Source organism: Kryptolebias marmoratus, linkage group LG17 (assembly GCF_001649575.2).
Source record: "Kryptolebias marmoratus isolate JLee-2015 linkage group LG17, ASM164957v2, whole genome shotgun sequence".
In the NCBI taxonomy this organism is placed as follows: domain Eukaryota; kingdom Metazoa; phylum Chordata; class Actinopteri; order Cyprinodontiformes; family Rivulidae; genus Kryptolebias; species Kryptolebias marmoratus.
In genome coordinates this window covers 1,589,381-1,604,278 of record NC_051446.1, presented here as the reverse complement: position 1 = coordinate 1,604,278, position 14,898 = coordinate 1,589,381, and the positions used below count along the sequence as shown (strand labels likewise).

Sequence of the window (14,898 nt, the reverse complement as noted above, 5' to 3'; positions counted from 1 at the left end):
ATTATAATTTGGCCACTGGTTCTACCTGTACATTTCTTGGGGCTCCCGGGTCTCTTGCCATGCATCCCCAATTTGCAGCCAAAGTTTTCCTCCCAGAACTCAGCGAACCAGACATTTCTTCGGTTGTTGGACAGAGAACGGCTCTTGAAGTAGCGGTCGAATGCTGCACAGAACAACAACATATCATTCCAATGTGAGCCTCATCACACATGCCAACAAACATGATTATAAGTTTGTGGCTGCTTCCCAGCTCACCGTCCACAGACGTCCTCTTAGGAAGGATGGTGATTGCTCCCTCAGCTACCCGCTCCTGCTGGACCACCGGAGAAATCTTTGAGCCCCAACTGTCAGAGCCCACCCACAGGAAATGTCCTGTTAGGTTGGTGCGTTTCGCTGCATCCAGAACTCGTCTTTCAAAGTCACAGCCGACGGAAGATGAGACCAAGAAAACAGAAGGAGAGGGTCAGCTGTCATCTCCTTAATTTTTCTTCTACATTTGTACAACAAATCAAGAATATAACTGAAGAAAACTACTATTACACTGATCTGTGGTTGTTGGAAATATACAATGTAATTCTTCTTTTCATACTTTATCACTCACTGCCTAGGGTGACAATGATTTTACCTGTGTCTGTGTGTGTTTGTTTGTCTATTGTGTTAGCAAAATATCTCATTAACCACTGCATGGATTTTATTGAAACTTTCAAAAAGTAATCATTGGATGAGCATCTACAACTGATTACGTTTCAAAGTTAGGGCAATTCAAAATGGCTGCCACAGCAAATCAAGCTTAGAAAACAGAAAAATGTCTCTAAGTCAGTCAATGTACAAGTAATGAGCGAGAATTTAATATGGTATTAGCTGAGAGTGATCCCAAACTCATAATCTGGGATCTAACTGATTGCACATATTTTTTAAAGTAAAATTTTACTATTAATCACTGGAGTCAACTATATCTGTCTTTTAGCAAAATATCTCATGAACCACTGAATGATTTTAAAGAATCTCTCAAAGAGTAATGTACTTCAACAACCAAATAACTGTTGGAGTCAACAGTTGATTCAGGAATTCTATCACAGCAATTGTTAGCACAAACAAGGTTATAACTCGGATCATTTTACATACATTGAGCTAAAATTTGATGTGGTAGTAACTGAGAGTCATCCTATCACATCTTGCAAGATTAGAATGATTGCAAACAACATAATTTACACAGTTTGACCAAAATGGTTGTGGCTTTGTCCCTTCTCATCACAAGATGATCTTAGTTTAAAACCCTGGCATGAAAGGTGGTGGACAATATGCCTTCTTTCCACGAAAGCAAGGCCTTTAATTGATTTTGGCTCAGCATGTGGGCTTGCTAACAACATTTGATATGCTGTGTTTCATATTAGAAAACTGAGAAGCGATAAGAGGTCCGATTATTCACAACCTTATGCAGGACATTTTGATTTTGGGGTATTGTTTTTTTGTTTTTGATTTCTTTTGTACTTTAGACCCTTGTTTCATGTTTTGTCCTTGTTTCTTCTGTTCTGGTCATCACTTACTTCTCCCCAGTTTCTCATTTGTTTATCTGCCATGCCCATCTCCTCCTGCCTGCAGTGATTATCACTCACCTGTGCCCACTTCTCTTGATTTCCCTTTGTGCTTAAAACCCGGTCTCTCTCCACTTCTCCGCTGGATCATTGCTCTTTGTTTATGGTCTGTTCGTGTGTTCCCGTTCTGGTCGTTGTTTCCTTGTCCCGGCCTAGTCTTGATGTTAGTTCACATTTTCGTTTTGCTGCCCTGTCAGGCCTTTGTTTTGTTTATCTTTTAGTTTAATAAATTAGTTTCCTCTTGCATTATGAGTCTGCGCTCTGGGTTCACCTCCATCAGCACCTCTCCTGATAAAGACGTGGATTTGGGCTGCTTTCAAGGCATTTTACAGGTTTACACTATTCCCTTTGTTTAAACCTTTAGATTTGTAGATACAACGTATTATTTTACATATGAAGTTATTTAGTCAAAAAAGGTAGCAAGATATTACATTTCACTTTTGTGAAAGCCAGTTCAATTATTTTTAAAGTGAAGTTCTAATATTCTGTCAGCTGTCAGTCATAGAGCTCAGAGTATGGAAAAAGAGGCAAAACTCTGTCACGTTCTTTCATACCAATAATTTTTTTAGGCTTATAAAGCAGCTTTTTCTTAAAAACAGCATGACCCTGTGAAAGAACTCTACAACTTTACAAGTTTAGTTTGTTGCTATTTTCTCAACCAAACAACAATGGTGTTACTATGTGAATTTATGTGTGCAAAGCTAACAGAGAATGTATATGCCGATGGTGCTAACGCTGCTGAATGTATCAAGCCACCTGATTAAGTGCCTCTAGTCAAACATACCCCTGATTACTCCCGGTGGACTCATACATTCAGAAGCCATGACACCATTAGCACAGAATCTATGCTTCGCACACATGCATTGGTATAGTAACACAGATGTTGTTTGGGTGAGAAATTGGCAATAAACAAAACAAACTGTGTCATGCAAAAGTGTAAAGGTTTAATATTACTAAATGTTAGTGTTATTTCACACTGATGTCATTTTTGAGAAAAAGTTGTTTTATTAGCCTGAAAAATTATGAAATGCTGGCACTCATTTGGCTAGCCTTTAGCCTAGCCTGGACAAAGAAATCTGCCTTATTCACCATACTATGTGCTCTACAACTGATGTCATGGCTGATAAGGTACAAACTACTGATAACTATTTGACAGAGTAAACAGAAAAAGGAAAAAAAAAAAAAAAGCAGTTGAATTTCTCTTTTCTTCTCGCACATTTTGCTTCCCACCCAGGAAACATTCTTAATTCAAAACTGGAGTATGGAGTTCCAAGCTTTAATTTGCAAAACAAGCTCTGTTTGTCTGAACTCACATGCAGATTGATCGAACTCATCTCCCACCTGAGGGTCATTCAAGTCTTTGTTGTTTGAAGTAAATGACTTCCTTCACACACACACACATACATACACACACACCCCAGTCCAGAATATGGACATTTATTTAGTGCTCAGAAGAGAGTTCCTTATCCTTGAGGTGTAGGTGGACAGCTGAGTCTGTGGAGGAGAAGAGAGTGCAGAAGTTCACCAAACTCTGTTAGGAATGTCCGGTTGTTTTTGCCAGAACTTCGGAACAGTGGTGGTGATAACAGGATGGTTCCTGGAAAACAGGAATTGTCTGTTTCCTGGAACACAGGAAACACACTGGGTTGAGCTAGACCCAGTGTCGTAGAAGTTACGTAAATGGTCAGAAGTATGCATAGTCATCATGCATTGATTTCTGTATAAATACGCCCTGTCTCAAAGATACTTTGGGATTTTGGGGCAAGCTGATCAAGAGTAAATGTGTCAATAAAATCCCCCGTGTATTGGCTGGAATCCAACGACTCCGACTGTTATTTCGGTGTGCGACATACCTGGCTTTTCACCCACAAGTCTTGTTTTGAAGAGCTGGCTCTCCTGTGTTGAGCCATGCATCTGTGGAGGAGTTATTTAGTTTCTCTAATATAGATGTCTGAACATTCTTCACTGCACTGAACTACAAACATCACTCTGCTCAGTTTGTGTTTGGGTGTTTTGTCCTTACAATAGACCAGCCTCTGACTGAGAGTCCTGTTAGACTCTGGACAGACTTCGAACAGAGAAGACAGATGGTTTGAGAGTGGGTGTAGGGGGAGGAGTCACTTACATCAAACAAAAAAGACCAACTTTAGACAGAGGAGGTCTCAGATTTGAGCTGTATAAACTTACAATGGAGAATTAAGCCGGATACCCAGTTGTTTGCTCTCTAATTCACACTGTCGTGCATGTGACCAAAACTTTTCACTTGTGAGCCAGGCAAACATAGATCCTAAAGACTCTCTGGTGGGAGGGGAGTGAGATTAATCTGCATGTGAGTTTAGCTCACATAAGCAAAGCATCTAATGCAGCTTAAAGCTCAATTACACAATCGTTAGATTAACATCTACAAATGACTAACTTTTGGAGTCAACTTGTTTCAAGATGTCTGCTACAGCTGACTGACTTTAGCAAACAAAAAAAGCTATAACTCAGTCACTTTGGCAGATATTGAGTGGTAGCTAAGTAGCTGAGAGTCTACACCAGTGGTCTCCAATCCTTGTCCTCAAGGGCCACTATCCTGCACGTTTTACTTGTTTCTCTGCTCCAACACACCTGATTTGAATAAATGGGTGATTAACAGGCTTCTGCATAACATGAAGAGGTAATTTAACCACTGAATCAGGTGTGTTGGAGCAGGGAAACAAGGAAAACATGCAGGATAGTGGCCCTTGAGGACCAGGATTGGAGACCCCTGGTCTACACCCAACGCAAATTATATAATTTGTGTGACAAATTTGTTTAAAACTTTGGCATGCAAGATGGTCAGTAATGTGCATTCCTTCAAGAAATATCACTTTTAAATTTTATTCTTTATTACCAATATTATACACACAACTTATATACACAAGACTTCAGAAGTTTATCGGTTTAGCCACCACTTTCCTCAGCTTCTCACTGTTTAATAACAATGGGGAGGTTCCACTGTTCAGTGTTCTCCAGTTCCTTTTCAGTTTCTCTATGTCCTAAATGGGTTTATACCAAGCAAACTCCTTGTTACAAGGTATATCTAGTTTTTACCCCCACTTACAATCATGCCATATAGATTTACTAAAAGAAGGAGATCCCACATACAAATGAATAAAATTGAATTCCTCCCCAACGTGGCCAGGCTCAGAATTACAGATAAGATAAGATAAGCTCCAACATCCAGGGGGAGTAGAGCTGTGAAAAAAGGCAGTTGTGTAATGATTTGAGTTATTTTTCTGTATTATGTCATGTTCTCACTCTTTTGTTGTGGTGATTGGTGGTTTGTGTGTGTTTGTGAGTGCTTCCTGGTGGGCGTTCCTGGGCAGGTGGTTGACGCCTCGTCACCACTCCTCCCACACCTGCAATGGATCAGGCTGATCAGGAGAGGAGTACTTAAGGCTGCAGTGGGAACCAGACCAGCGCTGGAGCATTGTTTGCCATGTGGTAAAGTGCAGAGCTTCTGTGAAACTTCGCTATTTTTGTAACTCCTTGTTGTGACCTTCGTTCTTGTTTTTTTTTTACCTCGAACCTGTTTTCAGGATTACCTGTCTGTCTGGAACCAGTCTGGTCTGCACCCAAATATCTGCCGTTAAGTACTCACCTGCACCACCGTATCTGCCTGTTCCTGCTCTTGCTGCCACCTAGGATCACGAAACCAACCTGCCGCCCTCCAAATCACCACCACACCTTCATCAGAAGAGGCCCACCTCAGCTTACCTGCCGCTCACTGGAATCTCCGCCGGACCTTCACTGTGAAAGACCTTACCTCGTCTTCTCCTCCGTGTCCTGGACTCTCACCTGTACTGTAAGAGCAAACACTGGAAAGATTATTTGCGCCATTCCTCTCCTTTAAGACACTTTACTCACGACATCCTCTATTCCTCAGGTCCTGGCTCCAGATCTCACCTGTATATATCTGTTCACTGTAAATAAATTCACTTACTGTTACGTTCTGGTTTCTGAATCTGTCTGTTGCCGAGCTGCTCACTTGGGTACAGTCTGAATCCTGACATTTGTTTTGGTTGTCTTTTGTTATGTGTTTCTCTGTCACCATTCACCTGCCCTCAGTCCGGTACCTCTTCACTCAGCCTGCTACGCCTGTCTCTAGTTACAAATCAGTCATCTGTGTCCTCATTTATCCTCTGCCTATATAATCTGGTCTTTGTCACTCATTACTTGCTGGTTCATTCCTGTCCATGTGTTCCTGGTTGCTGTGTTTTTGTCCATGCCACACTTTTGTGCCTTGTGTTTTTGCTCATTTTTTTTTTTTTAGTACGTTTTTGTTATTTCATTTTGGTGCTGCCTCATTAGCTCTTTGTTTTCTGGTTCTCTTTTGTTAATAAATTAGTTTTATTTTAGCCCACCATGAGTCTGCGTTTTGGGTTTGCCATGCACTTTCCTAACAAATTGAGGTAGTTCATGCATGATGCATCCTGAGTTTCTCTTTCTGGAGGTTTTCCAAGCACGTCTCACTGGGAGTAGACCTCAGAGCAGAGACAGAACTAGCTGAAGGGAATATGTATCCTCTCTGACATGGGAACATCTTAGGGATTCCTTGGGAGGAGCTGAAGAGTGTTGCTAGGGAGAGGGATGTCTATTTACCTCCTGGACCTGATACATATACAACTAAATAAATAGATGGAGCCACAATATGATGACAATAATATGAAACTTTCAATACATTTTCTGGTGCTTTAGAATCCCCCATTCTAGTGATTGGAATACGTAAGGTATTTTTACCGAATGTCGTCCTCATTTGCAAACATGATGACAGCTCGGGCATTCGGTGTCTCCAGTAAACGAAGGACAATCTTGTTGAACTCTCCAGGTCTTGGTTCCCGAGGGATCTTCAGAGACTGAGCAATACAAACCCCACCTACAAGACAGAATGAAAGAGAGAGAAATGCTGAATATTAGAATTGGCTAAAAGTATAATTTTCCTTAGAAACTGTCTTGGGCTGCCACAAATGGTTAGTCTTATCAATGTTGATTATAATAATTGACTTAAATGTTTTTAGGGGACATGTAATTTTTACAACTTTGTCTTTCAATTTCTTAACTAAAAAACTGTCTCCACACCACTAGTATATGCTGGATGCATCAGGCTAATTCCTATTGGCTGTGACTGAGCTACAGTTTTAAACTGTCATGGCAAACAAGCAGAGTCTGCAGCTGCAACACAAGAGGGGTTATAAAAGTATTCAAAGGCCAGAGAGTTCTAAAATATTGGTGCACTTCAAGCTAGCTGACGATAAAATGGTTTGTTCACTCTGTAAGATTGTTGTTGCTTAACATCAGCAGCAGAAGATTGATACACACAGCAGGAGTTGTTGAGCTGTCAGGGAAACAAAACCATTCCCTAGTTTTTGTTAAGCTGCTAAATGATCTCAATAAAATTTCAAAAGTTGTCTACAACATTTTTCAATGAATAAATGTTTGAGAAGACTTATAGACCAGAATCTTAGCCTATGTTCAACAACACTGCCCATTTTGTGTCCAGTTTTGTTTACATTGTAATATGTGACATACTGTAAATGCCTAAGTTTACTATTAAAAATTAAATGAACTAAAATAAAATCAACCATTTTGATCTTCATAAAAAAAAATCAGATTATTTGATTATTTAAAAAATTAGCCAATTCATAATAAAAATAAAAATAATTGTTTGTGGCAGCCATAGAATTGTCATAGACTAGTATGATATTGTTTTGAATTCTTGCTTCAAGTTTCATTCAGGCTTTATTTCTACAAGGAAGGTGATCCTAGATAGTTTTCATCACTGACAGCAGGAAAGTTGCCTATTTTCCAGCCATTTTGAGTCACCAGCTAGTCTCCAACAGTCACAGCCCAGTGAGGTACTTCCTTTAAGAACAATCACATAATGTTTTCATTTTTCTTTTTAAATCTGACAAAATAATCTTGCATTACGGTTGTCCATTTTGTCTTGGCTTCCAAGGAGTTCTTGAGATTGTCGTGAAGTATATAATACCAAAATATACTTCAAAATAGTCTTGTTCTTACCACCTTGAGCAAGCTAACAAATTTGTCTGTTCTTGTGAAGAATGCAACAAACTTTATTAGTTTAGATACCCCAATTTTTAAAAACCTTTTACACACAAATAATAAATAAGATATGAAGACAATTAAATACAGTGAGTGGTATGTTATAAAAGGTTTTTTTTTTTTCTTTTTTTGTCCTCTGGGGTCTGAAATATTACATTCCAGTCTTTTAGTTAGTGTTTAGTATGTAATGATGCTCTCTGCATTTACACACTCTTATTCATGACGAACAATAAGGAACATTAATAGTTCATTGATATTGATATTTTCTCAGAGTAAGTGGTTAAGAGGCAGTGAAGCAAGTTAGATTTCTAACATACATAGTTTTTCCGGTTTTATTTTCTAAGTACAGTGGTCGGATTAAATGGGGCAGCTCGTTTAAGGAATTTATTACCCTAATTATCATAAAATTTTAAAGTTACCTTTCAAAACATTCACAGCTGATTTTTTAGATTTTTTAGAATAAAGGCTTACCTTTTCACTTTATATGCAGCTTAATTACTAGTGGGGGTAAAATAATGTATTACAACACAGAAAGGTCATAAAGTGAAAGCGTTATCTTGTTTAATAAAGAGGAATGGTTGGAGGTCAGCTGACTGTTTCAGGCTGATGATCTGTTAGACTGCAGGAAGAAAGATGATCAGTCTCACTGTCCCCAAAGAGCTGAGAGTCCATCTGCCATTGCTCTTTGCAGACATGGCTTTACTCACACACTGTCAGAGTGAAAGTAAAGCCTTTTAAAAAGAATTAGGAGCAATAGAAGCTCATTCCTGGATTCCAGAGACCTATTGGAGCATCGGATATCTGCTGCCACCAAAACAGGTTTTTTTAACCTCATAAATTTTGTATTTAGTCATTTTAAAACATTTCATGGGGCCCTACTCTTTGGGTGTACAAGTTTTTTTATTCAAAGAATTTTGACACTGGTAAGTCCAACAACTGTTCAATCTAACAGTGTACAGATAAAATATTTTTTCCCATAAAGTCAGGCTTCCTTGTATCATTTTGACGACAGCTACAAAGCTGAGGTTTAAAATTTTTTGTACTCTGCAGCACTGAAGCATTTCTCATTTGTATGCAGAAATAATGGACAGTGTTCACCTTCGGATAATAATGTTGACTACAGTGCAAGCTGTTAATATTTTAGCGGGAAAATGAAGATCAGATGAAGATGCAAACACAAAGTAACAGGAAGAATTAATTTCAAGCACTAATGAAACCTTGGGGAGACTCGAGCTGGAGAACGCTCGTGTTACTGCCTGAACTAGTGGCTTTGATGCCAACTTTCAGATGCTCTGAAGCCGTTTTCAATCCTAGCTCACTAAACCTGAACGTCATTAACATAACCCCAACCCTAACCCATTCATCCACGCGTCAGGAGGCAGCAAGAAGTGAAGGAACAGCGCCAGAGAGGAAACAGCCAGCCTCAAATACTCTGTGCTCCAAATCTGCAAATCAGCATCACCTGCACAGAGGAGGAGCACAAAGGCAGACACACGACACCTGCAGCCCACCCCACTGTGACGGTGCCGTGAGCGATTGGAGAAGGAGTTAGCAGCAGTGGTTAGCCACTCTAACCCGAAACAGCTGAACACACGGTTGAAGTATTCCACACTTTCACTTTATTTCACTTCGTCCATGTGAAGCCAGATCTCCACGGCACTGGGCTTGTTTTATCCTCTCATACATGAGAAAAATAACAAAACTGCACTTCTCTGCACCTCATCATCACAGATCATCTTCCTTTCCTCAAAACATTACTCAGTACAAAACCACAACAAAAGAAAAAGCAATAGGTGCCCCTTGTGGTGACACCCACTCAACTCTAGGAACCAAGCAGTAAAATGACTGTTACACCACAAAGCCCAGGGCCATAACAAGAGTCATCACAAAAACACAAACAATAATAAAATAAAACTAAACTTATCTAAAACATGAGCTAAGATAATCTAAATAAAATAAATGAGCAAAAATAACAAACTGATGGAAAACTAAGCTAGGAAACTAGGATGTAAAAAAGCTAAACTAAACTTATCTAAAACAAGTCATACTAAGTCATACTAAAGATAAACTGAGAAAGAAATAAGATAGATATTAAGATACTAAGACTTAACTGATAATAAGCTCACATAAACTAAACTAGGATTTAAAAACCTCAGCTGAACAGATCAGAAACTAATGGTACCGGAAGGCTAACTAAGAGTAAAAATAATAAACGGCCAACTAGAGGTGTCAAGGTTTTATTAAAAAAAGCAAAGCTAAATGTATCTAAAACACAGACTAAACTAAAATATAACATAAAGTTAGCCAAGCAAACTAAATTAAGTTTTGGCAAGCAAAGGCGGGATAAAATTGACTAAGTCATACTAAAATAAACTGAGGAAAACCAAACTAAGATATAATAAGCTAACATAAACTAAACTACGATTTAAGAACCTCAGCTGAACAGACTAAGATAAACTATACCTTTGTTAATGCAAATTCAACTAAAGGTTCAGCCAATTCAACTATATTAATGCTGATAAAGTTATAGGTTAAGCTAGATCAACTATGCTAATGAGACAAAGGGGGAGGGAGGAATGGAGAGGATGACAACAAAGACAACAAAGAGGAATGCCCACGGATACTGTTCCAGATAGACCTCTCTGCCATTGTCCTGATAGTGATGGAAAGTTTTATCAACCGTCCAGAAGACAGAAGAAAAAAGTGTCCACCTTTGCTGAGAGCAGGGAAAAAAAAAGAAGAAGAAAAATCTGGGTCCCAAAAATGAACTTGCTTTGGTTTGAAATGTGCATATCAACCCAAGAACAAAAGCAAAAAAAAAAAAAACTGGGGAAGATGCTGGCTAAAGATGGCAAAAGTGACATGGGCTGAAAGACGACTCTGCCAGGAAGAAGCCATTACTAAAAAAGACACGTAAAAAAGCCAGATTAATGTTTAAAAATGCACACGGGGACAAAGACCTTAATTTTTAGAGACATGTCCTGTGGTTTGATAAAACTAAAATTGAACTGTTTGGCCATAATGACTAAGAACGAGAATGCAAGAAGGAGAACACCATCCCAACTGTGAAACACGGGGGTGGCAGCATTATGTTTGCGGGGGATTTTGCTGTGAAGGGATAGGGGCACTTCACAAAAAGATGGCATCATGAGGAAAAAAACATTATGTGGAAATACTGAAGCAACATATCAAGACATCACCCAGGAAGTTAAAGCTTTGGTGCAAATGGGGTCTTCCAAATGGACAATGACCTGAAGCATACTGCCAAACTGGTTATAAAGTGGCTTAAGGATAACAAAATTAGTGTTTTGGAGTGGCCATCACAAAGCCCTGATCTCAATCCTATCAGCAATTTATGGGCAAAGCTGAAAAGGCATGTGTGAACAAGGCAGCCTACAAACATGGCTCAGTTACACCAGTTCTATCAGGATGAATGAGCCAAAATTCCTGCCAACTATTGTGAGAAGCTTGTGGGAAAATATACAAAACGTTTGACCCAAGTCATACAGTTTAAGGACAATGGTACCAAATACTAATGAAGTGTATTTAAATATTTGACTTTGAAGAAAGTAATATGTAATAATTAAATTAATGTAAATAATTTAATTTAATTTAGCAAATTTCAGATTTATTAGAAATTCTGTTTCAAGCTGCTAAAATCTTTATGCACTCAATGATTCTTTCTCATTTCACATCTTGTCTAACAAGCTAGTCTCAGACTAACCCCACCTCTCTGAAACCGTTACAGAAAGAAACCAAAACACTTTCATCACTGCTTCATTCTATCAAAATACAATATTTTAAGGTGGGACAATCTTATCAAGTACACAAATCTCTGTCAGACATACAAAATCCAACATGAGATGGCCCTACCTCCTGTTAGTGATTTTATCAGTCTAAGAACATCTACACACAGAACCACTCGAGGAGTGTCCCGGTGTGACTGTATTATTAAGAAAAACCATTTAGACCATTAAGAAAAACTGCCTTTAGTCAGTCAGCTTTTTCTGTTAAAGCTTTTCATGAATGGAATACTATTCCAACAACAATTAGAGACATTAACACATAAATTATTTCACACTCATCTTAAACAATGGCTGATCAGTAGTCAGATTTGTCAACATTAAACCCCTGCCGCTGACATAATGTGTTTAATTTGTGAATATGTGATTCTCTTTTGACCCAATGTAAACGACACGTTTTTATGATTTTATCAGCATTGTTTGTTAAATTATCATGCATATAATAAATGTTTTAATTGGTTTTATCAATGTTTGATACTCAGTGATGATTTTATGCTTTTTACGTTTTGCTACTGCTACGTGTGCTTAAAGAATTGTTTTGTTGATCCTCAGAACTACTTCCACTTGTATCTTACTGTTTTCCGCCATCATTGTTGCTCTTCTATTATGAACTAACACTGTCTTAATATGTCGTTCTTAATTACTGATGATTGTATTTTTTAACATTCCATGTTTTCTTAGGGTGCCATTGCACAACTGGCTACCAGGACTACAGATGAAAACTACCCTCTGGCTAACTCCGGCATGTTACAGATGTGCTGTTATTAATATGCACTGTTCTGTTAAAAATAAAAATTGAATTGAAAAATTACCTCAAAAACATTCTCTCTTTCATTACTCTGGCATTTAGCAAATAGAAATAATTGTGAAAATCCTAATTGACATAAAACGAGAAAAGTTTATTCTGATTTCACGTCAAGCTGTGAAGAAAATGCATGTCTTTTTATATAGTGTATGTAAGCTTCTGGTATCAACTGTATAACTCACTTTACCTGTGTTTAATATTAGTTTTGGTAGTATAGTATATTCGCATGTTTAACATACAAGGAATAAGTTTATACATGAAACTGAGTGAATACAATTAGTAAAACCATTCAAATTTATTTCTTATTATATTAAGCAATAAAGGATTGCCAGATTGAGTAGACCGATTGTTCTTTCTGCCTTAAGGAATACTTATTTTTTCTCTAAATGCAGGTGCTGCATTCTATCACTAAGGAGATTTTGATAAATAGCAGAGACTTTATTTTTCCAGTTTTGTAAAATTAGACGTCTGGCCAATAATGTCACAAAGCATAACATATTAGCCTGTGAGCTATTCTGATTAATATCTGTGGGTACAAGCCCAAACACTGACATTACAGGATCAACAGGAAGTTAGACTTTAAAAATTACTGACAAAGTCTCTGTTATTTTGGACCAGTAGAGGACAATCTTCGGACAGTTCTAAATTGTATGTATTATTGAAGCAGGAGCATAGCCACAACATTCACAAGAAGCATCCACTCCCCGGAAAATCTCAGACAGTCTTTGGTTGGATAGGTGCAATAGGCCGTGCCTGATGCAAACTGAAGAGGAGTGGACTCGTTTTTGGGCTTCATTCCACTGGTCTTCTGTAATGTTTATTCCTAAGTCTTTATTTCAGGCATTTTTAATATGGTCAAGTGCGGGAAAGGGTGTTACATACTTGCCAACCGTCCCGCATTGGGCAGGACAGTTCCGCATTTAGCCCCCCCGTCACTTGTCCCGCATCACCCTGTGCGGGAGAGCCAAAAGTCCCGCATTTGGCCCTCACACACCACACTTTGTATTTCTTACGCAAAAAAACACACACACGCACTTTTTTGTCACTTTAACACTATATTTAGCAAGTTTTCAGATCCCTCGAGCATTTTAAAAAAGCGATTAGTGACAAATCTAGTGACTTTGGCGGCTAAATGTGAGAAAGCACTCATTTTGCAGCATACCATAAGCCCCGCCCACTTCCCCAAGCACTGACAGCTGTCAATCTAATAGCAGAGAGGAGACCTGCTCCACTCTGTGTCCACAGTGGCAGGAATTCAGGAAAATCGTGTTGAATCTATGATGTTTGTGTGTATTTCTGGGAGTGGGTTTTTTGCATGATGTTTTAAAGACATGATCAGCTGATGAATGGATAAGCTGTGTCTGGCAAAACTTTTTATATACAACTGTATATATTTGGGCAGACAGAATTAAACACAGATAATGTAATACTTAAAATGTGAATGTGTGTGTGTGGTTGAGGGTTAGGGGTAAAGAGGTGGGGGGGGGGCAGTGGTGCCCGCTTCATGCTATGTTGTCCCACATTGCCATTCCTAAATGTTGGCAAGTATGGTGTTATATATTTTGGATATGTATCCTTTTCTAAGTGGATCGTAGAGTACTCTTGTGGTTGATTTGGGAAAAAAGAGAATGTTTTCATAAAGATGCGTATTTACAAATATTTATAAAAATCTTTACTATCAATATTAAATGTATGTCCTAATTGTTCAAATGTAGGGAGTAAGTTGTTAATGAACAGGTCCATAATTGTGTGCACACCTTTGAGATCCCATTGTTGAACTAGTTTACCTGAGAGAAGCCTACATCCTTGGTTACCAGTTAAGCACATTATTAGTGAACAGCGATTCCATTTAAAATGTTTTCTGATCTGAGACCAAATCTTGAGTGAGTGTGAAACTACAGGATTCTGACACTTAAATCTAGACAGATCAGAAGAATAGTATAACAATGATTTTGGTATATTAGGAAAAAAGGCTTGATTTTCCATCTGTTCCCACCCAGGTTTGAGAGGCCCATTCCAGAAGGACATGCATTGACCAATGATATAGTTGAAGATTTGGTAATCCCATTCCCCCATGGCCTCAGGTCTCTGCTAATTCTTGATGTCTTTTTTATTTCAAATAAAGGATATTATTAAAGAATCTATATTAGCAGGAAAATCTTATTAATTAGAATTGGAATGCACTGAAATAAGAATAAATATTTTGACAGAACATTCATTCTAATAATGTTGATCTGGCCAGCTAGAGAGATGGGGAGGTTGGACCATCTCTTGATCTGTTGTTAAATTTGTTAAAACAGGTTTTCAAAGTTTTTGTTGAAAAGCCCAGAAATTTCTTGCGTGACATTTATCCCAAGATATTTAAATTGATCTGAAACCATGAAGGGAGCGAGAGTTAATGTATTTAGCTGTTATTTTACTTTAAGGTTAATAGTAAATAAAATGCTTTTGATAAGTCACTTTTATATTCTGATATTTTCCCAAAATCAGACAGAATGGTGTAAGAGGGTACATGAAATATAGTGGAGACATCAGGGGCGTCACTAGGTTTTAAGGACAAGGGGGGCTTAGCCCCCAGGAGATGCACAGGATGTGAGCAAACGTAGTG

At 38.3% G+C, this 14,898-nt stretch overlaps 1 protein-coding gene across 4 annotated transcripts in view; it reads right to left on the bottom strand.

Annotated features, from left to right (window-relative positions):
• LOC108250582 (metabotropic glutamate receptor 8-like) overlaps positions 1-14,898 on the bottom strand; it is a 297,339-nt gene that overhangs the window by 105,286 nt on the left and 177,155 nt on the right. For all 4 annotated transcript variants that reach the window (XR_005234323.1, XR_005234324.1, XR_005234325.1 and 1 more), the window contains exons 4-6: positions 6,360-6,495; positions 256-410; positions 26-163 (exon numbers count right to left, since the gene is read on the bottom strand). Coding sequence is in view for 1 of the 4 variants with exons in the window: in XM_037980851.1 (XP_037836779.1) it covers positions 26-163; positions 256-410; positions 6,360-6,495 (429 nt within the window). In the remaining 3 variants the exon portion in view is untranslated. The remainder of the gene's footprint in view (positions 1-25; positions 164-255; positions 411-6,359; positions 6,496-14,898) is intronic.